The sequence below is a fragment of the Cydia pomonella genome, chromosome 2, assembly GCF_033807575.1.
Source record: "Cydia pomonella isolate Wapato2018A chromosome 2, ilCydPomo1, whole genome shotgun sequence".
NCBI classification, from domain to species: domain Eukaryota; kingdom Metazoa; phylum Arthropoda; class Insecta; order Lepidoptera; family Tortricidae; genus Cydia; species Cydia pomonella.
This window is the reverse complement of record NC_084704.1, coordinates 1200553-1228509: the sequence shown is the minus strand read 5'-3', so window position 1 is coordinate 1228509 and position 27957 is coordinate 1200553. Positions and strand designations below refer to the sequence as shown.

The window sequence follows — 27957 nt, the reverse complement described above, 5'->3', positions numbered from 1 at the left end:
CAAGTTTGTGACTCCCCTGGGGCCTGGAGTTGCAAGCGACAGGCTGTCTGCCGGAATTTAAAAGATAAGATTACTGCCATACCATACATTGCATTGCATTGCGTGCATTGTCATATGCACGGTCTTTGCAAGACATATTATGAGATTACCACTTGTGTTTTCAACTGACGTTAAAGTACCCACGGTGTTAACCTATGCCAGAGTAGATGAGATTTAAGAAACTATCTTATAATTGTGATGTTTCATTATTCTAGGTTGCAGAGCGTGAGGTTTCAGCTCTAAAGAAGGATATGGAAGAAGTGGAAAGCATTCGGAAACAGCTTGCAGAGTTCTTCTGCGAAGATCCCGTTTCCTTCAAGCTTGAGGAATGCTTTAAGGTATTATTTTCTAAAGGTATTTGGCATTTTGCAACCTTGTTTTTTTAGAATTCTCCAAAAACCAGCGGCGCGTATGCAAGAAAAAACGGTCTACCATTACAAGTAATTAGTTTAATATAATGTGATTGATAATTTTAATTTAATTTAATTTAATTTATTTGATAATTTTAATGTAATTTAATTGATAATTTTGATTTAATGAAATGAATAATGTTAATTTAATTTATCCGTATTTTTTAATTCAATTTAATTCATTTTTTTTTTTTTGTAATTTATATGTAAATATTTTGATTGTTTGTTGTTTTACCTATGGATATTGTCCGAAATAAATGCTTTTTATTTTATTTTTTTTATTTTTTATTAAGAATAAACATACACGTTGCCTTCTTGATTATCTCATTGTTCCTGGTTACTAACATTGTACTATTCCAGATCTTCGTGACCTTCTGTACCAAGTTCCGATCAGCAGTGAGTGAAAACGAGCGACGTCGAGCCAATGAAGAACAAGCGGCTGCCAGAAGACGAGCGAGGGATGCAGCTGCCTCCAGGATAAGAACTGGTAAGTTTTAGGGCACGAGTTTTCAAGGCAAGCAATTCAAGGGGTTTGCCTCTTGAATGCTATTTATCCAAGAGAACTGGGGCTAAGCGGAGGGTAGTACATGTCTAATGATTAAATGATTGATTGAATTAAGCTTGAAGATGTAAAATCAACTATTGAAGATTGACTTACCTATGGCGGCACTGACCCACCTTGAATTTAATTTCCAAAAATATAATCTTAATGTGGAAGATACGAAGGGTAACAATTTTCAAAAACATTTAGAACACCTCCATCTCTAACAAGATATAAGTAAGTTAACAGGCTCTAATTTTTTAAATTTGCTTGTATTACAGGTGGCAGCGTATGTAGCACTCCGGTGTCGGAGTGTGAGAATCTCATGGAATCCCTGCTCATAGACATCCGCAATGGACTGGGACGACGGTCGTTGAGGAGGCCTCATGATCCTTCACCTTCTCCAGGTAATAATAACAGTTTTCTGTGGACACTTGCGTAGGTATGCGTGGGTCTCTTTGGTATTTATGGTCCACGTCTGTGGAATGAAAGCGGGAAAGCCAAAGACCAGCCAATTTGTCTTGAGAAATTAGAGCAAAGGAGCCGTAGGTCTTGCCGTGTCTCTTGGATCAAAACATTTGGAGATCCCTGGTCTATAATAATGGCATAATCCAAACATAACTTGATTTCTATCATCGTTAATTAGATCATGTGACTCTTTCATTTTAACCTTTCATATCCTGAACGCGGATTTATAGATTCGACGACCGGTTTGGCCTAGTGGGTAGTGACCCTGCCTACGAAGCTGATGGTCCCGGGTTCAAATCCTGGTAAGGGCATTTATTCGTGTGATGAGCATGGATATTTGTTCCTGAGTCCTGAGTTCTATGTATTTAAGTATTTATAAATATTTATATATTATATATATCATTGTCTAAGTACCCTCAACACAAAGTCAATTTGTGTAATAATGTCCTATATTTATTTATTTATTTATAGATATTGAGCTCTAATTAATTATTCATCAGAATTCAATACTTACTGTACAGATCAATGTTCTGATATACGAGAGGTTAAAAATGCTAAAATAATCAATCAACATGATTCAACTTGTTTTCTCTTTCAGACGTGACTCCAACAGGCAGTCTCCGTCGTCGCAGTCGCGCGAGCCCGGGAGATGATGAAGAGGGTCTACTGGAGTTCCTACGACATTCCTCTCCAGCGGCCAATGACCTAAGAGAGCGCAGTGCTTGGGGCAGTCTTGGTAAGTGCTTCCATTGGCTGTAGAGTGGTTAAGTACTTTAAACAGAAACTTTCATAGTAGTAGCTGCGCGAGCCCGGAAGACGTTCAGGAGGGTCTGCTGGAGTTCTTCCATCATTCCTCCCCACCGGCCAACGACCTTAGAGAACGCAGTTTTAGACGTTATCCCAATGTAAAGTGCAGTATTAAAATATCATCGAATTGTGTACTTTGTTTTCATACGACGTGTCAGAAATAGGGAGTGAATCCGGTACTGATTTTCTGTATAAATACAGTCCCGCAACCGGGAATTCCTGGTTCTCGCCATACAAATACCGGGAGCATTCCTTATTCAAACAATTGAATGAGATTTCAAAGTTAGTTATTGCACTTAACGTTAGGAGAGCAAAATGGCTAAGGCAGCAAGGGAGCAAGGTTGCCAGAGCTCAACGAGGGGGGGAGGGTTGTTAGGGTCGGTAACCCGCCGGCAACTATTCTGAAGTTGCCGGCTTACATAGGCTACGGAGGCTGCTTACCATCAGGCGGGCCATATGCTTGTTTGCCACCGTCGTAGTATAAATTAAAAAAAAAAATTGGACACTTTTATAAATAATATTTTGGCCATTTGGCCACGTCAGCTTGGCTACCTACATCTGCTGACTGTGTGAATACCATGTACCCCGCCTGGTTGCAGACCGCTCGTGGTCGCGGCGCGGCGCGGCGCGCGCGCGCCTGGAGCTGCCGGAGCGCGAGCGGCCCGCCTCGCCGCGCGCGCCGCCCGAGCCCGCGCCGCCCGAGGAACCTGCCGCCAAACCCAAGTGAGTACAATTTACAGATCTAAACCAGAAAATCGACTTCTTTACGTTTTCAGAAGTTTCGTAATCGAATAGGCTTGTGTCAACTAACAATGAAACCAATGGATGAATGTTTCTAGGCGTAAATTGTAATATTTAATCAAGGAAAACCGAAATAATTCCTCATAAAAAAATAAGATTATTGTTATTTTTACAAATTAAAATCAAAAAAATACCCCCCTGGCCCCTCCGCCGTGAACGCCAATTAGAACGTATTACGTCACATGGTGATATGCGCCATTGTTATTGTTGACGTTTGGTTATGATTTTCATACAACAGCACAAGTCACTTCGTTTTTTTTCTATTATTATCATTTTTCGACAAGTTGAGAGTGTTATTTCCACCCATATCGGATAATACTAGCATAAACTGCCATGGAACCTGGATTTATCAAAGCGAACAGCAATAATTTACCCAAAATTGACGCTGTTATGCTAGGCCGATTTTTCGCGTCGAACACTGACGTTAAAACTTCTATGTAAGTATAAACAATACTAAAATACTGCTTATTATCATTTTCACGTATATTTCACTTTAGCACGCAGTCAATTATTATTTGAAGGAATGTATACCAATTGCAAATTAATTGATTTTGAGGTTAGAATTACAAAGTAAATATAGAGAGATGATATTGTAAAGACACTACTTTGTCTTAGTGTCTTAAGCCCTATCGCAAGTTTGTGGAATAGTGGGTTTCTAATTGCCTATTTCGATAGTAAGAATTAGAAAATAATTGTTTGTTTGCTCCCAGGGCAACAAATTAAAAATATTAAGTAAATAGCTAATAACAAATTATATTTCAGGTCTTCACGAGCTTCAATACAAATATGAGACATTCTAACCTCAAACCAAATATTGCATTGTTATTTTAAAACAAAAAAAGCTTTGGTTTTTCTTAAGATTTACGAGTTGAATATGTAGTCACTACTTTTTTTAATAATACTTACATCGAAATGATCTTCACAAAAATAAATTCTCGATGTTGTTGATAAACAATGAGCATCTTTCCTCCTTGCCAGTTTTAACCACTTTCTTCGCATTTTTTCCTTGACCGGAACACGTATGAATAATTTAGTCGGAGTTTTTATACTTGTATTTATACACTGGGGCACTATACAGTTTTTAAAATACGAAGTTTCCATTTTTATTTAAACAAAACAAACTTTCGCCGTAAGTGAACACAATCGCTTGCAACTATGTGACGTCATTCACGACGCCATGACACTTTCTTGTGTTTTTACGTCAGTTTAAAAATATTTTTTTCAAACTTAAAATATGTGTTTTAAATATAATTTTTATCATGAAATATTATTTTTTTGGGATAATACAGGTACTAAACTATCGAAATAAGCCATTTTTGAAATTTACGACACAGGCCTATTCTTCAGTTTTAATTAAGACTGGTATAGTCTTCCTATACCTTCTCGAAAATATCCGTTCTTCTTTATGGAAAATCCCTAAATCGTTGTGTACTCGAGCACATTTCAAAATATTCGTTGCCATCGTAATTCCAAATTAGGAACATAATCTTTCTTTATCCTGACTCAGTCCTGTAGAGATGGAACTCAAACATTACTCTCTTTTAATTTGAATATCTATATTTGATGCAAATGACATAACTGACATAATATTCGAAAAAAACAATACATTTGTCACACGTAAAAGTGCGATACCTAAGTAGTTGGCATGATAAGATACATTCAGAAATTTTCAGCGGAGGCTAATTAATGTAATTCTAAATAAATTATTCACAATTTTTTGTTGTACCTGTACGTTAACAATCTGATAAACCAACTATTTTCAGGGAATGGCGCCAAAAAATCGAATCATGGCTGCGCGCGAACAGCCAAGAAGAAAAACGAGACGCCGAGCTGCGCGAGAGAGCGCGGCGAGTGCAAGCGAACCGGCGGTCCTTGGAAAACGACTCCGGTAATATAGACCTTATTTATACCAGGATAAGGTTGAGAATAGTATATTTAAGCCGCAGCCAAATAACACTAGGATTTTGTTCCGGTGAGTAAGGTTGCCAAAGCTCAAAGAGGGTGCGAAGTGTTAGGGTCGGCAACGCGCATGTAACACCTCTGAAGTTGCAGGCGTTACTCTACTGAGACTGCTTCAGACGGGCCGTTTGCTTGTTTGCTACTGACGTTATATAAAAAAACAATCTGGAAGAAAAACGAGACGCTGAGCTGCGTGAGAAACGCTGCGTCCTTGGTAAACGATTTTCATAATATATACCTTATTTATATAACTGTTAGGTTGAGAATAGCACGATCAGCTAAGAAGAGAAACAAAATACAGGTTTTAGATTCGAAACAAACACTGACTGACATAGGTATTCGAAAAATTCGTCAAACTGTTAAAAAATACCTCGTTTTGGGCGTTTTCGTTTAGTTGTTTGTTCAAACTGATTTGTTCGTCGTGTGTTACAGAGAGCGAACGAAGCACGACCCTCGACCCTCTGCCGGAGGGGCGCGCCGACTGGCGCCCCGCCGTGCTGCCCGACAGCGCCGTCGTCAAAGCCATCGAGGCTGTTGAAGGTAATTAACAATATCATACAAATATACACAAGAGTCTGAAGAACAATCGGCGTATGCATGGACGTAGGTATACATGCAACTGCACATTGTAATATACAGACCTTATGTGAGACGGCATACCGCTTGCTTTCCGTGTGCGTGCGTGACTCGATCATTTAGCTCACTCGCATGTGTAATTGTGTACGTCTTTGCACACGTATCTGGCGTGCTGTGTATTCTAGCTTTTAAAAAACCTATAAAAATGCCGAGTACGACACTAAAGCAGACATTACACGTACACACTAGATAATTTTCAAACTTGTTACTTCCAGATGTCCAACCTCAAACAAAAGACAACAGGGTACCGTGGAGGAAGACGGAAGAAAACGAAGAGATGCGCCGCCTGAGACGACAGCGGTCCCGACAACAGATAGAGCTACCACTCGTCTCTATTACCGAGGAGGAGAAGCGAAAGTTGCCTGACATCAGGATCACCAGCCACAAAGACGTGAAGGATAGAGTCGAGATCGACTCAGATAACATCGAAACACCACCCGTTCAACGAAAGATGTTCAATCCTCCTCCAGAACGAGAGCCTTGCAGGAAATTCCAACCGTCACTCGCTAAAAACAATGACAAAACGGTTGAGATGAGAGATCTATGTCAAGAGATTTTAGGCGACGGACAGTTTGATAGATTCTCCGCTGCACGAAGAACCAGGAGATACAAGAGGAACACAGACTCTAGCTCTCCAGAAGACGAAAAGAAGCCTGACAGCCCGACAGAACTGGTAGCGGAAACTCAGGTCATCAGACCTTCGAAACTAGATATTCAAGCCTCATATGCTGTAGAGACCCCAGAAGTAGCGAAGCCTGTAGAAATCAATAAAGATGAGAAAGAGAATAGACTTAAACGTTGGCAGGACAGACTTAAAAACCAAAGTACGGAGAAACCCGCACCAACCAAAGAAACTAAGCATCCTTACTCGAGGATGCGGCGACAGACGTCCATTAATCAAGAGGATGTCCAAAAAGCTATTAGAGAACTGAAGTCACCAACGGAGACTCCTACAGGTGTGTGGTCTAGGAGCGCTTATAGGAAATCAATGACTACTAAGAACGACAAAATACCGACGGAAAGAACGACATCCCCAAGGATCCCCAAAGTCAAGTCAGAGCATGAATTAAACGATGAAGGTTTTGAAGAAACCCAGAGTTTGAACTCTGAAAGCGCTTCCCAAGGTGCATCATCAGGGTGCAACGTAGAATGTGACTCCCCCGTCCCTCTTAAGTCTAAATCCCCGATAGCTCCAAAGAAAATCACAACCAAAGAGTTAAGAACGCCTCCGCGAACACCGATAGACCCGAAACGAACTGTCCAGAAAAGACAAAGCTCTTTAAGAGTGGAAAGGTCGACTTCTCGTGCATCTTTGCGTAGTTCAAGGAGTTCTCTAAACAGTTCAGCATCAGTAGCCACTGTAAAAAGAGCTCCAGCGCCAGTGAAGCCTGCTCCAAAAGTAGTCCCTAAACCAGTGGTCAGAATGCCGGCATCGCGATCTTCATCAAGCGGTAGCTCGGTGGGAACCTCCAGGCCTCCTTTAAAGTCAGTTAATAGGACATCAGGATTCATGCGACCCACGCAGGCTTCAAAGGGAAGGGGGAATGTGACTCCACAACCAACCGCGAGAGCTAGTTTCAAGTAAATACCAAATTACAACTATAGTTGGATTTTTGGATTGGAATTTATTATTGTGAGTCTGAACGATCTAGCAAAGATGTCTTGTAAGTTTTAGACAATTTACTCGTCAATATTAATAAAACAATGACATCTTATTAACCCTTTGAACATTCGTATTTTGCGGTCAAAGGGTTAAGGTCCTTTAAACTCTTGCGAAAGGAAAAGTAACGTTAGATATTCTACTTTGTTCAATGAACTTTTTAGAATTTAGCTAGACCGTTGGTAAGAGAGAGCCAGCTATGTTTTAGTATTACGTAATATCAATGTAAACGTCAGATATAAAAATATTATTGAAAATTTCAGATGGCACAGACGATATTTCAACAATCTGAAGCTTTCAATGACTGATTACTTTTAATATTTAGTTAATTTTTTAACAGATCTGTTTAACTTAATTTAGATTTGACTTGGGGCCCGTACTCTGATAAAGGTATGTCTATACTTGTGTGCGTTTATGTTTAATAAGTTTTTTAAAAAAATCCTGAAGTTGTAAACTTCGATATACAAATATTTAATAATGTCATATACAAGACGAATTTATATTTTTAACGGTATGGACATACCTCAAAACCCTTCACTGTTCAGTGTTCCAATGAAAAAAATAAACAAAAAACAGTTCCGAGTGAAAAAGTTTAACCTAATTTGGAACAACTGTACAGTAAAAGGTTAAAATATTGTACCGTGAATATAGTGCCACGAGATAGTACGGGTATTATTACCAGTTTATTTTAAATAGAAACTTATTTTGTGCCATTGTTATTCCGAATGGCGTATTTACGTCATGAAATGGATTTTGTAAGTTATTTAAGATCGAAATATGAAACCGAAGGTGCACAACTGGTGGATAAAGACGTAAATTAGGGGGGACTGGGGCACTTTTCTAATATTATAGAGTCAATAGATCTAAAAGTGAACTTTACGAGTAACAGTATTGTCAAAATCAGTACAGATGTATGTAATAATATAATCCCTATATTACGTTACGTTATTGGGTTATTATTAATTATTTGTAACTTTATAATTTTCCGCAATCAAATTATTTCGCAGGATTATCTCCAGTCTCTCCTTTTTAATAAAAGACTAAGAAATTATTTTCTTAGGAGGACCAATAAATAAAATAGATCTAAATAAAAATTAAATTATATTCATATCTTATATTAGCATGCAATAGTATTTTATACCGTATTAGGTTAAATTTGACAATCAGTCTGTAAATCCCAGTTAAGTCACTTATCTGTATTAACTACTAATAAATGTTACGAATAAGATATATATGTATGAATAGGTTTCTATGAATTTTGAAACAAAGTTATAATGATCTGATTCCGAAACTGATAAGAAGTATACATGTTAATATTGTTAAAATTGCCATGACAATTATAGACATAACAGCTAAAGTGTTTACAATTACTTGTAGTTGCAGATTTTGTTATTTGCTATTGAAAGAATTAAAAACATTTGCGATGTCCGTAATGGTTAAAAGGTTAAATATTTAATTCTATGTTTGGAATTTGTAAAAAATATACCTCTAGTTAAAAACTACAAATTAATAACTGTAGGTACCCCTAGTGTACATTTATTCGATAGCGTGACGTGACGTACGCGTTTGCGTTATGTCTCATTTTGTATGGGATTTTGAGTTTCCAAAACGTCCCGCTTGGCGCACTGTTTCTAAATCGTCACGCTATCGAATCAATTTACACTAAGGGTTCTGAGCAATGAAAGTGAAATTAAGAAATTTTAACTTAAAAATTGTTATTACAACATTTTTGAAATCCACAAAAGGTTAAATACTTCTGGTCAGCCAAGTGTACGAGTATGTATGTATTAATCAAAAAGATCAAAATGCAAAGTCACAAATCTCGAATTAGTACGCTCTTTATTATTATAATAAATTAAGTTTAAGATTTAACAAACATGTTTTATTGTATGTGTTTAACTAAACAAAATACAATAAATTTTCATACGAAATATCTCGTCGTTTTTTTTATTATCCAGGTTATTCACTTGTGTTGATAAAACGTTGATTTATAATATACCTACATTAGCCTAAAATATATGTTTATATTTTATTATGAAACAGATGTGTAAAGATGTGGATTTTATTTTTAAATAAAATCCACATCTTTACATACCTGTTTTTTTAAAATAAATTACAAAAAAATAGTTTACAGTACATATGGTGCTACTTTACCGCACTAGTGCGCAAATTAGCATATTACGTTACTGTGTCAAACATTTAAAGGGCCATATGTACTGTAAAACGTTGTACGATACATGTGCGAATAGGTAATTCGCAACTCGTGTCGATTTAAAACACTCCCTTCGGCCGTGTTTTAATTTATCGCCACTCGTTTCGAATTTCCTATTTTTCGCACTTGTATCGTAATGTACTATTTCTAACTTACTTATAGAAGGTTAAATTTTAACCACCGTACATACTCTGCGTAGTGACTATATGTCTGAACAACTTTTATCATGAGACCAATGCCGAAATCCCGAAAACAAACTTTGGCTGTTCCATCATCAGCGGCATCACATCATCCGGAATGTACGTCCCATCATAAAAGTTGTTCAGTAGTATGACCTATATAGTAGTGTGACCTATATGTATGTGTGTGTGATGAGCATGGATATTTGTTCCTGAGTCATGGGTGTTTTCTATCTATTTAAGTATTTATAAATATTTATATATTATATATATCGTTGTCTAAGTACCCTCAACACAAGCCTTATTGAGCTTACTGTGGGACTTAGTCAATTTGTGTAATAATGTCCTATAATATTTATTTATTTATTTTATTTATTCATAAAGTCAGTACGTAAGAATAAAGAGATAAAGATATAGTTTATTATTCTAGTAGGCATATTACAATGCGCTTATGAACGTCAAATAAAGCTACACCGGCTCTAACCCTACACCTCTGACCCGAGAAGATTTAAATCCCCTCTCAATTGGAGGAGGGTATCCCAATATGGACCGGCAAGAAACTCGACGGGACACATCTTTTCAAAACATTACATCTTATAATTAACATGCATTAAATAAGAAAAATAAAATACAATTTAGATTACTATAGAAATCATGCAATTACATACAGTAGCTACTTTTCTTTATAGAAAATTGATAAAAATATATATATATATATGTATGTCATATAAAATCATACGAATATTCTTACAAAAGAAAAAGATAAATTAAATTAATAAAGAAATGAGAATATACATTACTTATATAAGTCTGACAGAGTGCTATATAGTATGATATGAACAGTGGTTAAAATTTCACCCTGTACTTATATTAATCTGAGATTTCGTTCGCTTTGTAGTCACAAATATTATTATATTAATATATATTAAAATAAAAATCAGCCAAGAGCATGTCGGGCTATGCTCAGTGTAGGGTTTCGAAGTTGCCATTCTGCCAAAATAGGCCAAACGGGGGCTAATAGTAAGTATCATGTACATTACAACCATAAGGTAGTACATTTGCAGCACTTTGTACGTCTTTTTACTAAGAAGATTTTTTGCAATAACTCGAAAACGACTGGGCCGATGTTTGCTATAGTTTTCATTGAAAGTATTTATTTAAGTTTTTGTTCCACGATTTTTTTCATATATGTTTTGAACGCATGTTTCTGATGTTTTCTACTCTTTTCGTTACAACCGACATTTCAATGCACGAGTTCTGTACCCCTAGTGTAAATAAATTCGATTTCGAAACGTGACGTACGCGTTTGCGTTTAGTGTCATTTTGTATTGGATTTAGAAAGAGCGCGCCAAGGGGGACGTTTTGGAAACTCAAAATCCTATACGAAATGAGACTTAACGCAAACGCGTTCGTCACGTTATGATGTCGATCAAATTTACACTAGGGGTACTGATTACCGCAAACATATGAAAGATTGAAATGCTAAAATATAAACGTCAAAAATGTATGGAAGTGATAGCGTATCGTTTCGTTTTCTGCAAACGATTGTCATTTTGGCTCACAGGGTGCTTAGCCAACGTATCAACCGTTAACGCTCCGTAGCGTAGCGTAGTCATATCTTTCTATCATTCTTCCATATGTATAGCGTAAACGACTGGCACCTTGGCTACGCACCCTGGTATTTAATCGTACGATTATTAAAAAAAACCGGCCAAGTGCTAGTCGGTCTCGCGCACGAAGGGTTCCGTACCATTATCTAAATATCACTTTTTTGTATGGGAGCCCCCTTCTGTATTTAGTTTATTCTGTTTTTAGTATTTGTTGTTATAGCGGCAACAGAAATACATAATCTGTAGAAATTTCAACTGGCTAACTATCGCGGTTCATGAGATACAGCCTGGTGACAGACGGATGGACGGACGGACAGTGGAGTCTCAGTAATAGAGTCCCGTTTGACCCTTGGGTACGGAACCCTAAAAAAATAGCGAAACCAAACAAGTGCCGTGAAATTTCAATATTAGAAGTCGACGAACATTCAATTTGAAACACTAATAATGAATTGGGTGTGTTAATTAATTTCTAATCGGCATATAAAAACAAAACGTACGTCCATACTCCATGGCGTTTAAAAACTATCATGTTAGGAGCACTTGTGTTGGCGTGTGTTTGTGGGTTGGCTTCCATAGCCTCCGGTTGTGAAGAGAGAACAGTCATCAAACCACATCTGAAAAAACTGAGACTACATCCTGACCTTGCTGAAGATGCTAATTTGAGAGTGGTAAATAGTAAAATTTTGTTTCACAAGGGGGCAAAGTTGTTGTTTAACCGCTTGTGCTAATATTGATACCCGAGCAAGCGAAAGATTCCAAAATTGAACCACGAGCGTAGCGAGTGGTTTGAGAAGTGGACTCTTGAGCGATGCGAGGGTTTCAAGGCACGAGGGTGAAACAAACTTTGCCCCCGAGTGAAACACACAATTTTTCACCACACCAACGCGAGGAAAATACTAAAATATCTAAAATCAAACTAAATCAAATCCAAAAGAACGTAATAAAAAAAATATCATTCAAAATCGTCATTTGAAAGTCAATTCTACCAGCTAACATAAGGAAACAACTCATAATTTGCATCTGATTACTTTGCCCCACATGTGGATAAAATGCAACTTTCTCATTACGTTTTTGAAAAAGAACTTTGAACATCGATATCCGAGCAGCCCATAGCAACAACGTTTGGCAGTGTTGTGACGTACGATATCGTTGTTAACCTTCATGCTTTCAAGTAATAGGCTTACATTGGTTCAGTATTGCCCAAAATTTTAGCGTATAAGTGACATTTTTGTATGATGGCTTACGGTTTTGGATTATTTCGAAAAATTGAATCTGTCTGTAACTAAGACTACATTTGCTAAAAGTATCGTACAGCGTAATAAAAGGGTTTTCACCACACACATACATACAGGCGTACATAGGCTATGCAGACTGCATACCATCAGGCGGACCGTATGCTTGTTTGCCACCAACTTAGTATTAAAAAAAGCAACTGGTAAAGGCCCTCTTGATTGTTCAAAAACGAATGAGAAAGTTGGATTTTATCCACATGCGGGGCAAAGTAATCAGATGCAAATTTTGAGTTGTTTCCTTATGTTAGCTGGTAGAATTGACTTTTAAATGATGATTTTGAATAAAAATTTTTTTTTAAGTATTACATTCATTTGGATTTAATTTGGTTTGTTTTTTTTTTGGTATTTCATCATAGTAAGTATTTTCCTTGCATTGGTGTGGTGAATTTTTTTGTGTTTCACTCGGAGGTAAAGTTTGTTTAACCATCGTGCCTTGAGATCCTCGTTACGCTCAAGATTCCACTTTTCGAACCACTCGATCCGCTCCTGGTTCAATTTTGGAATCTTTCGCTTGCTCGGATATTAATATTGGCACAAGCGGTTAAACAACAGCATTGCTCCCTAGTAAAACAAAACAAATAACTATTAAGATCAGCCAAGGTATGCAACTCTAAACAGTGTGTAAAGACACTTGTATTTATGGAACACTTTCAGCAAAAAGAGAATTCACCCATGATATGGCTCTAGCTCGAGACTCTTTGTATTTTTAGAGTAATTGCATTTTCCCCATACTTCCAACTGCCCTGGCTGACCTTATTTACATGTTCATTTAGCCAAGTTTGGTCCGGAAGTACGGGTACCCACTGGAGGAACACCAGGTCACCACCAGCGACCAGTACGTCCTGACCATGCACCGGATTCCCTACGGACGATATAACAACAGGAAAAGAAACAGGTGACTCTTTGCTTGGCAACTTATCAAAATAATTTGCGTAGGCATTTGTTTAAGTACAGAACCCCTAGTGTAAATTTATTCGATAGCCTGACGTGACGTACGCATTTGCTTTAAGTCTCATTTTGTATGGGATTTAAAAACAGCGCGCAAAGCGGGACGTTTTAAAAACTCAAAATCCCATATAAATTTACACTAGGGGTACAGATGTTACAATAGTGTGTTATATTATAATAGTAAATGTCACAATCAATCGGTTTACGTTATACAATGTACTTATTCCTAAAATACAATAACAACGATTGAATTGTTTCAAATAAACTTGAAAATTAAATAATTCTCGAAAGTACTAAACAAATAGTAAAACTACTTTGATTGCATTCCAAAGACAAAGTCTATTCAATATTAGTATAATTTACGATACAATTCAAGTCAATATTCAAGTATAATTTAGAGACAAATTTGTTACTTGGTAACTCTGTCCATGATGTTTGACGACCGGTCTGGCCTAGTGGGTAGTGACCCTGCCTACGAAGCCGATGGTCCCGGGTTTAAATCCTAGTAAGGGCATTTATTTGTGTGATGAGCATGGATATTTGTTCCTGAGTCATGGGTGTCTTCTATGTATTTAAGTATTTAGTGGTGGCCGAGTGGATATGACGTCCGACTTTCAATCCGGAGGTCGCGGGTTCAAATCCTGGCTCGTACCAATGAGTTTTTCGGAACTTATGTACGAAATATCATTTGATATTTACCACTAGCTTTCCGGTGAAGGAAAACATCGTGAGGAAACCTGCATGCATCTGCGAAGAAATTCAAAGGTGTATGTGAAGTCCCCAATCCGCATTGGGCTAGCGTGGGGACTATAGCCCGAGCCCTCTCACGCATCAGAGGAGGCCTGTGCCCAGCAGTGGGACGTATATAGGCTGAGTTATTATTATTTATATTATATATATCGTTGTCTAAGCACCCTCAACACAAGCCTTATTTGAGCTTACTGTGGGACTTAGTTAATTTGTGTAAAAATGTCCTATAATATTTATTATTTATTTATTTTAGTATTTATTTATGACATAGGATATATATTTACATAATCAATTACAATAGCTATATTATCAAAAGACAGCCATGTGGTAGCAATTTTTTTTTACTTCTAATCTACTTTTCGGGACTACTAAAGCGAGCGTTATGAGCGCTTTCCAATGTTTTATTTATCCAAAGCGACTGCTATCTGACCTTCCAACCCAGAGGGGAAACTAGGCCTTATTAAAATTAGTCCGGTTCCCTCACAATGTTAACCATTTCGTATCGCAATACTGATACGTTGTGCGAGGAAGCCGCCAGCTCTTAATCATAATCATAATAATTTATTTATAAAACCAATTTATACGTCATTAATAAATAATTTAGTAATAGTACCTACAGTAATTTACCAAAAATACATGGTACTTATGATAGTTATTACAATAACATAATAAACAGTATAATTATTGCGCTTTATACGCAATGAATTCGTCGTAGCTGTAAAACGTCGTCTTCGGTCACCCTAAGAAACTATATAGCACCTTCTCATCGAAAAAATAACTTTAAGATTAAAAGTGGAACGTTTGGTCATCGTGATTAGGGATTGCAAACCGGATTGATTATCAATCCGGCCGGATTTTGGCCTTAATCCGGCCGGATCCGGCCGGACAGATTCCGGTTTGGTATAGGGATATTAAAGTTAATAAAATGAAATATTTCTGTAGTTTTTTTTGCGTAATAAAATAAATAAAGGATATTTCACTTCATACCTTTCATCTGTTGCCTCTACCTCATCCAAAACGCACAGCATATGGTGTGTTTAAGCATTAGCTTTATTTTACCGGATCCGGTCCAGATCCGGTGATTTTAGCCGGATCCGGCAGCTCCTGAAAAGTACCGGATCCGGCCGGATTACCGGATCCGCCGGACCGGATTGCAAGGGATTGATTAGGGAATCGTGATTTATTTATTTATTTAAACCGTGATATTCGTGATACTTATTACATAATAATATAGTACCTGGGCGACCGAGCTTTGCTCGGTTATAACTATTTATTGTAATATGGTGGTCTACAGGTGATAATCTTAACTAATTTTTTTTACTAAATTAAACTTGTCTAAAACAATAAAAATTAAAAAATTATATATAAACTTGAACATATACAAAAAAACAGAAGTTAGTCACCGGGCGAGATTCGAACACGTAACACTCGTTTAGCAGTCCGCGTCTTAACCCGCTGGACCAGACGGACAGCGGCCGGCAACACGAAATTAGCGACCATATTCTGCGTCGAAAGAAAAACGCATGAAAACTCGAAAACACGCGTTTTCCCAAACATAAGACTAATCTAGATCGATTGTATACCCCCAAAAACCCCCATATACCAAATTTCAGCGAAATCGTTAGAGCCGTTTCCGAGATCACAGAAATATATATATTTATATAGGTATATACAAGAATTGCTCGTTTAAAGGTATAAGATATAGGTACATAATATGCACAGCCTAAATGTTAATGTTGTTAGAAATCAAATTGAAATTGTACATGCCGAGCCATTACACACATTAATTAAAAATATAATTATTTACAGGCCTGTCGTTTTCGTTATGCACGGACTTTTATCTTCTTCTGCAGATTTTGTTGTGACTGGACCTGGGAAAGCTTTAGGTATGATTCATGAAAATTTAACATATCTACTAATGCTAAGGGAATATTATACTGTTTCATTAGATCGTAATCCGTTTTGGGCGATGAGAGTGACAAGCAGAAATTAGACTCCATGGCCCTTATTCGACATGCTAAAAGTGACGTTTCGTGTTGATTTCCATTTGATGTGAGAAATATTGTGACTTGTCGAATTGCTATTATCACCACCTGTCAGTGAACAATATCCACACTAGAGGCGGGGCGTTGTACCGGAATAGTTTTTGGAACAGGTTATTTGTAATAGACTACTTTTAGCTTGTCGAGTATTTAAAAGTACGGACTTTGATTTCTGAAATAAAACAAATATGAAACTTTTATCACCTCGTACCTCCATTCTTACCGTTACTTTAGGTAATATAAAATTTTGTTAACAGATGGTCGTCTGGGTGTCTGTTGTATCTAAAAATAATGTAATAATATATAACAAAAATATGACCATAGATTCATAGCCTTCACTCAAAACGTCACCATATTTCCGACCCTTACCGAAATAATAAGTCGATATTTGTATAAATAATCCTTATTTGTAAGACGCCTAAGCACGGCAAATACGTAAACTGCCTATTGGGGGTCATACTCGTAAAACTGGTATTTTAGACGTACTTTTGGTACGAGTAACAGAGACGTACTTTTGGTACGCAGTCCCAGCTCTAGTCAGGATTCTAGTTGTCAAATATAAGCGTGTCGAATACGTATTAGTTAACTGTCAAATGAAATTAGATCAACGGTAGACTTTTTTGTCGATGGGTATGGCTGCCATGTTTGGATTTCTGACATTTAAAAGGGGATCCTAAAGCAGAGAGTAGTTTTTTCTGTACGATTTTGATTCTTCTACTGGACGCAAGATGGAGTTAGCTGCCAAATTCCGATCAGGCTGACGCAACTAGGAAGAAAAAAGTTTTGTATGGAATTTGTTTCGCAAATCATTGCCAACGAAGAAAAAGAAAACGTCAGTGCTATTTATTCTGTCAAGTTTACATCAAGTCTACTGTCAGCCTAATTGCTTTGTTTGTTTTGAAGGCTTCAATGTTTTGTTCGGGTATTTCGTGTAATTTCTTTATTATTTAGTAAAAAAATCGAAAATAGTCAACCGTGATCAGAGTAAAGAGCGAGTTTGTTACAATGCCAGCGAGAAAACGGTTTACTAAGTGTGAAATATGTGGCAAGCGAGCCACTCGAGAAAATCACGAAAAAAGGGATTTTATGGCGAAATTTCTCTTGGATGGAAGACTGGTAAGTATTGCTTTAGATACTTTTGACCTTATTTTGGGTCAGCAGGCTATAAACACATCGAAAATTAGATATTTTACATTATTTTTCGTTGTGAACTAGGGATGTACTATAACTATCGATAACTGTAGTTTTATTTGTATATCAGTGTAAATAATTAAATTAAATATGTGAAATTTCCTTAGAACTAGCATGCAATCATAATTAATTCGTCGAAGATTAATAATGCATAAATTATCTATTACTTATGCATTAATGGTCATTAGTTAACATATTTTTTTTATCTAGTGATTATTTAATATATTAACCTAAAATGTAAGAAAATTAATCTCTGTTTTTTTGATAAATAAAGAAATATTATAGGACATTATTACACAAACTGACTTAGTACTAAAGTATGAATGGCATGTGTTGTGGGTACTTAGACAACAATATATATATATATATATACCCACAACACATGCCATTCATAATTTAGTACTAAGTCAGTTTGTGTAATAATGAATATATATATGTACATAGTCCTAATTTATAAGTATTTATAAATACATAGGAAATACCCATGTCTCAGGAACAAATATTCATGCTCATCACGCTAATAAATGCCCGTTCCAGGATTTGAACCTGGGACCATCGGCTTCATAGGCAGGGTCGCTGCCAACAAGGCCAGACCCGTTCTCATGATTAACAGACATATAAATACATAAAAAGTTAAAGCATTGATAAAGGGTTGTTGATAACTGGATGCCGAAAAACATGATTTATAGATGCATATTAGCGCGAAATAATCAGTTAATCATCTCATTAGCAAACACATGGAATATAAACTGTAGATAAAGTCATGTTTTTCCAAGGCTGTATGTTTTCAGATGCAGGCAGTGGGCCAAATTTGTTGGGAACGAAGACCTGATACATCTTCCCATAGAAAAGTTACATTTATTTAAACATGTATGTGCACATCATTATGAAAATCAAGCATTTAATAAAATAAAAAAACACGACTTAAAAACTGTATTAAAATAATTCGGGTCCACATTAAGCCCGACCAGATAGTAGTCCAATTAAGAACTATCCACTATATAACATACAACTTAAATGTGGGCTCGATGCTAACCTGATTTCGAGTACAAAATTTGTAGACAGGAGCCTATGTTTCAACCCTCCCCATTTTATCGATATCGATAAGAATCGTAAGCGTGTAGCGTACTACACTATTTAAATCGCTTATTTTGGTACTATGGTTCTTTGACAGTTCTTTGTCGTTCATTTTGGTAACGATTTGCGAAACAAACTGATACCACTCGCTAGTATGGAAGTCCCGTCTCTTAAAACGTAGTGATTATATGCTCTTTGACAATGACATGCAGTTGCGTCGATGTAGATCTATCATAAAAACGTACATGTGACGCATGTGACAAATGAAAAAAATATCTTGACAATTAACATAAAGCAATACAATACCACAAAATGTCAACAAGAAAACAGATTTATTATAAAAATACAAATTATATACAAAGCTTCATTTTAAAACCAATGGTCGTGGGTTCTAACCCCGGCTCTTAACAATGTGCATCTTGTAACATGTACCGATTGCTTTTCAGTAAAGTAAAATATATTATCATGAGGAAGATGGAGTATCCCCAATAAGGTATATTTTCCCCTCTGGGTTAGAAGGTCAGATAGTAGTGAGACAGGGAGATATAGTGAAGAATGCGGAAAAACAAGCATTTATTGTGTTGTTAGGCTAGTTTTTTTTTCAAAATTTGAAAACGAACGCAACAGCATGCTCAAAGCCCCCTGTGAGTCAGAATCTGTTAAATTTAGGCTTAAGACGAAACAGGAGCTGAGCCCGTACACAAATTTGAGATTTTTAGGTAAAAGGTAAAAAATATCGCTGTCGCGCTGACGAGTGTGGCACCCCGTACCTAGCTAGAGACTATCCCTTGTGTGTGTACCAACAAACCAAATTTTAGACAAATATGATACGTCTTCTTCTTCTTTGTCGTTGTACTCTTTGCAGAGCGTCGTGGTCAACTGCTGATATCAGGCGCAGCTGTTGCTTGCCGTACGATTTCTCGCCATTTTTCGCGGTTGGGGGCCATTCTGGCAAATGCGTTCAGGGGACCCTTCATGGCAGATTTGATTTGGTCAGTCCATCGCATAGGTGGCCTTTTGCGCGGTCTTTTTCCGTTTGCTCTACCCTGCACCACTAGACGCTCTATGGAGTCGTTGTTCCTCCTCGAGACGTGACCGAAAAAACTGAGTATGCGGGTCTTTACGAGAGTCGGAAGGCGCTGCTTGATACGGAGTTCTTTAAGGATGGAGACATTAGTCCGAAACTCGGTCCAGGATATCCCCAGCATTTTCCTCCAGCACCATATTTCTAGGGCGTCTATCGTCTTCTCCTCTGTCTTTCGGATAGTCCAGTCCAGGCCTCCGCAGCGTATAAGAATATAGGAAAAACGAGGGCCCGTACAAGCCGAACCTTCGTGGTGTTTGTGACGTTTCGGTGATACGTAGCCTATACGTAAAAACTAGCCAAGACAAATCCTTATAATTTATAATTTCAGGATTTTCTACACAGCACAGAACATGGCACCCATATAGATCTCAATTCCGTTGTCGGCGAGTCAACAACGACACATATTCTTAATATTGAACTTAATTGGCTCTCATTTCACATTTATGTTTTAAATTAATTATATGCATAGACATACCATATCCTATTGTAAGTACAAAGTTTCAGAGCAATCTAGCTAGCCGATTTAAAATGAGAGCGAAACTACATTTGTATGGAGAACCGAATTTGCTGCGGACGCACAATGTAGCATAATCGGATTAGGACCAACCTCGAAATCTCTGTAACAGTCATGAAATTTATTATGTATATAAATTAAAGGCCCCTTTTTCATGCCCAAACCATTTAACATTTGGGGACCTCGAGGAATCCGAGCCATCTTGGAAAATGTGTACCATCAACACAACAGTCAACATTAAAACTTATTAAATTCTACACAATAAAGTCCTCGATATCTTTGCGGAACAATATATCTTGTTATAGAGAATACTTGCTGAATCTAAGTTTAACGCTTATACACTTCCAGGGGACATTCTCTTAAAAGGAAACTCGGAGGAATATGAATTCTATTTTTAACTATACATTTGTACGTGGTCTACCCCAATATTAACATTTTATTCTACTGCGACTACACCAGAAAGAAGGGTTATGGGTGTAAGTACTGATGTTTCAGTACACCCAGTAGCTAGGTATTAGGATACTGGACGGATTTTTTTAAATGACGTATCGTTAGATTCCTCTTGCCATTCACAACCTACTTTTACTTGTTCTATTAAAGAAAAATCAATACAGCCGCCTTAAGAGGACTCCGAATATTAAATCATATTTTTTCTTCTAGCGCCTAAACTATTGAGTCACAGTATCACCCTGATCAGTAGATCCACAGTTAGTATACAAGTGCTATGCAATACAAAGTTACTAAAATTAACGGAAGAAAAAAGTTTAGGGCTAAATAATACGTCATTTAAAAAAATCCGTCCATTATCCTAAGCTACAGGCTGTCCTGAATCCTCAGTACTTATACCCATAACCCTACTTTCTGGTTAAGTTGCAGTCAAGTAAAATATTGATATTGGGGTAGATAATGTACAAATGTATAGTTAAAAGTGGAATTTTTATTCTTCCAAGTTTCCTATTAAGAGAATATCCCATAAAAGGGTATAAGGGCTAAATCTGGGTTTAGCAAGTATTTTTTAAAGCAAGATCATTTTTTTTTTTTCGCAAAGATGTCTAAAACTATTTTATGTAGAATTTTATAAGCTTGAATGTTGCCTTACACGATTATTGAATAAAGAACGTAGATTTAGAGTAAAACGCGAATTTCTCCTGGATGGTCCACATTTTCCAAGATGGCTGCGGTTCCTCGAGGTCCCCAAATGTCAAATGGTGTGGGCATGAAAAAAGGGCCTTAACGTATATACATACCAAATTTCATGACTGTTCAGACATTTCGAGTTTGGTCCTAATCCGACTGTGCTAATGCCACTATGTACGTAAACTGTAACTGTACTGCGGACTCAACCTTCACGTTATAATTTTTTAAGTATTAACGTTGACATAGTAACGAAAATAATAAACACGTCAATTGAAGTAAACAATATTATTATATGCAAGAAAATTTTGCAAAATAGGTACATTAATGATTAATATGTAAAACACCATTAATTATTGAATTAAAATTATGGTTTTGTGTTAAAAAATATGAGACCAATGATACAGCCCGATTACACGGGCTACTTATTAAAAATGATTATCATGGAAACAGTAAATATACACAGGTGAACAAAGTTATAGTAAAATAGGTGCATAATTTCAGAGCTTGCCTGGCCCAGCTGTACCACCTACCATGACCACGGCCGTCTCCTACTATTATATTTTTCTAATACCTATGGCTTTACTAGCGAACAGTATTCCATGTTCTTGATCCAGAATTTAAACCCTTAACTACATATTTGTGGCACTTGGGGTTGAATTTGAAACTCTAGGGCACTAGTGTGGCTCTATGAGAGCGCCTTATATAGCCATCTGGTGACCAGAGGATCAGCATTGTTAACCAGCGCGGAAATGCACCCAGCCTTCTGAGCACCCTACCGAGCGACCAGAATATAGGGCAAATATATTATGTATACGTTTTTGACTGAAGTGTTTTTATCATGTTTTATATTTAAACTTACAGATGTCGAACTACCAGCAAAGTTATTGAAGAGGTGTAATTTTTATATTTCCTGGTACCAAACTGATACAGGAAATTGGAACATCAGTAAATAATCTACACCGAAGACAATGAAATATAGTCACATAATACTTTAATGTTTTATTTTATTAAAGAAATCGGTAAAAAAATGTGTTAACTGAAAAAGATAAATTTTATTTTATTTGTAGTTGAATAACAAAATATGTATTTAATCTCCTTTTAACATAGGAATTCTCTTTGTGTAGGTACATATAAATAATAGGTACTTAGGTCTTGGTAAGTAATATAGACAGTACAGTAGGTCTTATCTTAATAATTTGAGATCTCATACATGCGTTCCGATATATCTGATGGCGACTGTACATACAATGGGGTCGCGTATACGAGTACAAAGAGCATTAAAATAGTTGTTGATAGACCAAGTGAGCGAGCTACTATGGTACCTATCTTTATATCAATTTTATGCATTATGTAATAGCGCAATACAGAATTTTTTTTTGACAAATGTAGTATTATTTTTATAGTAATAAAGGTTATTCATGAACCATCTCGTAATTTAAAAAAAACGGACTTTATCTCTAAATCATATGCCTTATATTTACAGATGTGTTAGGTTACAGCTTGGTTCGTGAACGTGGTTTAGAAGCAACTTGAGACTGGGTGCGGAGTAAATTGCATCAATTTTTTTTACAATTTTGAGCGTTTATAGGAGAATATGTGGAGCGAGCATTATTCGACGTGTAGGTGTGGGTTCAACAAAAAGATCGCATGTCAATAGTTCTTTATTGTCGTTAAAATTCAATTAATAATCGCCTTTATCGACCATCAACTGTGTGGTCACTTTTTAATTGATTGACGTTGTCAGGTACAGTTTCACTACTCGCCGCCGCATTGTTCATAGCGCATTACTTATCCTATCGAATACAAGATGTCGCTGATTCATGTAAACTTATGTTTAAAAAAAAAAGACGCTTTACTCTATGCCATATATTGTAGGAAAGGAAGGGTATTCCCTGTCGTACGTCAAAACATCCAAGATGGTGCCCAAGCCCATGGACAAAAAAGTCTAGCAATAAAATCAACACTTGTCAAAATTTGACATTAGCAATCCACAGTCAGGTGACAATCAAATCAAACCGAACCACTTCGAGTTCAGAGCCATTTCAAACTATATAGTAGTAATAAACAAAGTTGATTTTTGTTTGATTATTTTTTCTATGAATGAGTTTTGATTGTTCCAAATGATAATATCCACAGTTGATAGAATCAACACTTGATACAATCAACATGCGATAGAATCAAGTGTTGATTTGATGTGGACGCGAAATTTGACAGTTGTGCATCTCGAATAAGGCCCCAGTTTCTTTAACTTTCAGGTACAGAAGCGTCATGTCATTTTTGTTTTTCAATGTTTAGAATAGAAGCGCTGGTGGCCTAGCGGTAAGAGCGTGCGACTTGCAATCCGGAGGTCGCGGGTTCAAACCCCGGCTCGTACCAATGGGTTTTTCGGAACGTATGTACGAAATATCATTTGATATTTACCAGTCGCTTTTCGGTGAAGGAAAACATCGTGAGGAAACCGGACTATTCCTAACAAGGCCTAGTTTACCCTCTGGGTTGGAAGGTCAGATGGCAGTCGCTTTCGTAAAAACTAGTGCCTACGCCAAATCTTGGGATTAGTTGTCAAGCGGACCCCAGGCTCCCATGAGCCGTGGCAAAATGCCGGGACAACGCGAGGAAGAAGAAAGAATGTTTAGAATAGAATAGAATAATTTTTATTCGTAGACACAAACAAGACACATTAAATTACATGATATAACAAAAACAAAGGAAGTATAAAGTGCCACGAAATGGCCTCATCTCAGCATGTTGCTGGTGGCTTCCAGCGCTGATCTTCCGATGAGACCATCAAGTGAGAAAAATCACGAAAGGTAACAAACAAGAAGGAAAAAGACATAAAATAATATAGAATGAACAAATTGAAAAATAGATAAAAGATAACGACTAAATTAAGTAAAGATTATTTATATATCAAGCATCGTAAACATAACACGTATAACATAACAGTATCGGTCCGGTCCAACCATACCTTGGCTGAACATTACAGCTGCATACGCAACAAGCGCCAACGGTAGCTAAATTCTGTTTAATAATCTAGATAAGTAAATTAGGAAGCGATGATGGCCTACCGGTAAGGGCTTGCGACTTTCAATCATTCAAACCCTGGCTCGTACCAATGAATTTTTCAGAATTTATGTACGAAATATCAAAAGTGAAGGAAAACATCGTGAGGACTAATCCCAATAAGGTCCAGTTACCCTCTGGGTTGGAGGGTCAGATGGCAGTCGCTTTAGTGCCTACGCCAATTCGTGGGGTTAGTTTGCCAAGCGGACTCCAGGCTCTAATGAGCCGTGGCAAAAAGCCGGGATAACGAGAGCAAGATGAATAATAAGTACTTGTTGCTAGGCCTACACGAATAAAATATATTTGAACTTGAATAATCTAAATAAGAATCACTTTACACCAAAAGAAATCTTTTCATCAAAACCCAATGGCGAGGTACAAGGCTTCATACTAATTACACGTATATTCCAGCTTACATTCTAGCCGAGGAAGGCTTCGACGTATGGCTCGGCAACGCCCGTGGCAACCGCTACTCACGCCAGCACGCCTACCTAAACCCCAGGAACCCTAACTTCTGGAAGTTCTCCTGGGACGAGATCGGGAACATAGACTTGCCGGCCATGATTGATTATGTTTTGGTGAAGACGAATAAAAGGAAGCTTCATTACATAGGGCATTCACAGGTGTATTTATTTTTATTTTATTTTATTCGGACAACCAACAGCTCAAGTAAACTAAAACTAGGTTAACATAAACACAGGTTTCCACAGACAGGATATAAAGGTAGGCATATTATAGGTACAGGCTAGCACATTTTCCTAGATTTCCTTTGTATAGAAACCGCAGAATCAACTTGTCAGTTACCAGCCTAAAAACTTTGCCAGTATAAGCTCGTTTGGGGCTTTCCTGTGATAGAAAACTTGTAAAATTTTAATAATATTCCTTGTATAATTTCCTAGATAGTCTTTAGTAAGGGCCAGGATCATATTAGATACGGCTTGAAAGATACTATTGTTTTGTTGACCAGTCTCCATGCTGTGTCTGGTTGATAGATCACTACTTACCTACTCTTTATTCTTTAGATATTATATATATATATATATATATTTTTTTTTTTAATAAATAAATATTATAGGACATTATTACACAAATTGACTAAGTCCCACAATAAGCTCAATGCTCATCACACAAATACATGCCCTTACCAGGATTTGAACCCGCGACCATCAGCTTCGTAGGCAGGGTCACTATTACCCACTAGGCCAAACCGGTCGTCAAAACCTACTAGATGAAATTATAACGAAAATCCTATTTTACAGTCTGCATGCGTGGAAGTTCCTTTATCTATATGCCTAACAGACTTCATAATTTTCAGGGCACCACATCTTTCTGGGTCATGTGCTCGCTGAGACCCGAATACAACCACAAGATTATCTCCATGCACGCCCTGGCCCCTGTGGCTTATTTATCTCACAATAAGTGTCCTCTCCTGCATGTTATAGCACCGTTTTCTAATTTCATCGCTGTAAGTTTTATTGAGCAATACCAAAAAAAACCTAATGTAGAAGTAATGTAGGTGAGAAGAAAGTATATACTCGTAGTCTTCGTTAGGTTAGGTTGTGTAGTGAAAATGGCACATGTGAACCAACCTACTGAAAGCCTTTACCCAAGGAATCGATGGGCGGATAGAGGTCAGCGTGAGCTAGGCACCGCACCGGTGGAACCCAGCGAAAAACTACGCAGGTCTGACCAAAGTTTTAAGCATGACTCACGCCAGACGGGTCAGGGCCGAAGCTTCGGACATTTCGTTTTCTATGACGGGTGATCGGTGATCACTGATCACGTGTTGCTTTCTATACGGACCATTCTAGCGGGAGTTATACTAATTATATGAAATGCTGGAACTCCTTTTGGGTCGTTGCATCAGCCATCAAGTAACTTTGTTACTTAAAAAATACAAACAATAATTTGGGATTGGCTGTAGTGCCAACTAAAGATGGATGATAAACTCATGTTAATCTTTACAGAAATTTCTAGCTATGATCGGAAAAGCAGAATTTATGCCTAACAAGCTCCTTTTGAAGTGGGCCGGAGCGGCACTCTGCAGAGACGGGGCTATCTTTCAAGAGCTCTGCAGCAACATATACTTCCTGATTGGTGGTTGGAACTCCGTGGAGTTAAACAGGGTATGACTAGAGATAAACACATTCACTGGGCCGGAGAAAAGCTCTACAGAGCTTTGTCACTCAAATCCTGCAGCAACAAAGCGTTCCTCATTGGATGGAACTCAATTGCTTTTTTAAACTATGTTATTGTCTACCTACGGTGCCCTAAACAGCTCCAAGCGTCTCTCTTGATCAGCTGAAATCCAGTTCCTTCTAAACAGAGCATCGCGCAGCATAAATAAATTGGATATGGCAGAGCAGAGTCGAAATGAGCATCAGACACCTGAAATGAGATTCTAAAGTATCCTTTGCTCTTGGGCACAGCGACAAAGATCAATTTTTTTTTGTATTTTTTTTTCAGACTATAATCCCAGTAATCCTAGGCCACTTCCCAGCAGGCGCGTCCGTCTACCAAATTGCCCACTACGGCCAGGTCATGGCTAGCAAGGAGTTCCGTCGCTTCAACTACGGTCTCGCCAACATAAGGATCTACAAAAACATGAGACCACCACGATACGACCTGCACAAAATTACAGCTCCAGTATTCTTTCATTACTCCTTATCTGATCCCTTGGCACATGTCAAAGATGTAGAAAGATTGGGAAGGGAGATCGGTAATCTTAAAGCAATGCGGGTCATACCTATGAGCACTTTCAGCCACTTTGATTTTCTTATGGGAATAAACGCGAAGAGGCTTGTGTATGATCAGGTCATTTCTGATATGAGGAGAATGGAAAGGAAATAAATATTTTGGAATACAGTTTTAGTTATGTATAAATTAATTTTACATCCTTGAATGAAATCACAATTTTTAATTGGATTGGTGAATTCACTGCGAGATATATATGTTCATAGCCTATTTAGATACTGGCTATATAATACCTATTATTAGCTCCCTTCAATTTATAGATTAGATTAGGTTTGTAATGATAATGATAAAGTTAAACATTATACGATTTCGGAAGAAATACTTGGATGGAATGGAAAATGTTTCTTTTGGATTTGCTGTAGCTATGAATCAGTCTGAAAAAGCGCCCAACATCTGTAAACTATTATATTCAGTAATTATATCATTCTTGTTAATACTCATACGCACATATAATAGAATTTCCATAGGTAGGTTTATCCATATTATTATGACGCATTATTTTCATAAGTATGCCTCAATTGACTATATGATATGAATCCGCGTGATTAATGATGCAACATTTAAAGGAAAATTAGTAAATTAATTAAATTCCTTAAATACATATTACATACAAGCGAATAAATGCGTAATATCGTTAATAAAAACTTACAGGAGCCGATTCTGGTGTAACCATTTGTTACGGTTTTGGCATTGTTTTGGCGTTCTTGATGATCACTCATGCTGATTGGTTATTAGTGTAAGGGAAATTAAATGAAAATTGTGCGTGAATAGCGCACCAAT

General features: G+C 37.2%; 2 protein-coding genes across 3 annotated transcripts in view; both read left to right on the top strand.

Annotated features, from left to right (window-relative positions):
* Positions 1 to 9254, top strand: part of LOC133530964 (inverted formin-2) — a 173440-nt gene extending 164186 nt beyond the window's left edge. For both annotated transcript variants that reach the window (XM_061869038.1, XM_061869031.1), the window contains 8 exons: positions 255 to 377; positions 810 to 936; positions 1272 to 1397; positions 2057 to 2194; positions 2865 to 2988; positions 4830 to 4954; positions 5458 to 5565; positions 5877 to 9254. In XM_061869038.1, coding sequence (XP_061725022.1) covers positions 255 to 377; positions 810 to 936; positions 1272 to 1397; positions 2057 to 2194; positions 2865 to 2988; positions 4830 to 4954; positions 5458 to 5565; positions 5877 to 7246 — 2241 coding nt within the window. In that variant the 3' untranslated portion in view covers positions 7247 to 9254. The remainder of the gene's footprint in view (positions 1 to 254; positions 378 to 809; positions 937 to 1271; positions 1398 to 2056; positions 2195 to 2864; positions 2989 to 4829; positions 4955 to 5457; positions 5566 to 5876) is intronic.
* A 2045-nt stretch (positions 9255 to 11299) lies between these two features.
* LOC133530944 (lipase 3-like) lies at positions 11300 to 27288 on the top strand. Its single transcript, XM_061869002.1, has 7 exons — positions 11300 to 11990; positions 13388 to 13509; positions 16122 to 16198; positions 24835 to 25046; positions 25739 to 25888; positions 26391 to 26549; positions 26890 to 27288. Exons 1-7 carry the CDS (start codon positions 11850 to 11852, stop codon positions 27271 to 27273), a joined length of 1245 nt encoding a protein of 414 aa, XP_061724986.1. The 5' UTR covers positions 11300 to 11849; the 3' UTR covers positions 27274 to 27288.
* Positions 27289 to 27957: the final 669 nt, after the last annotated feature.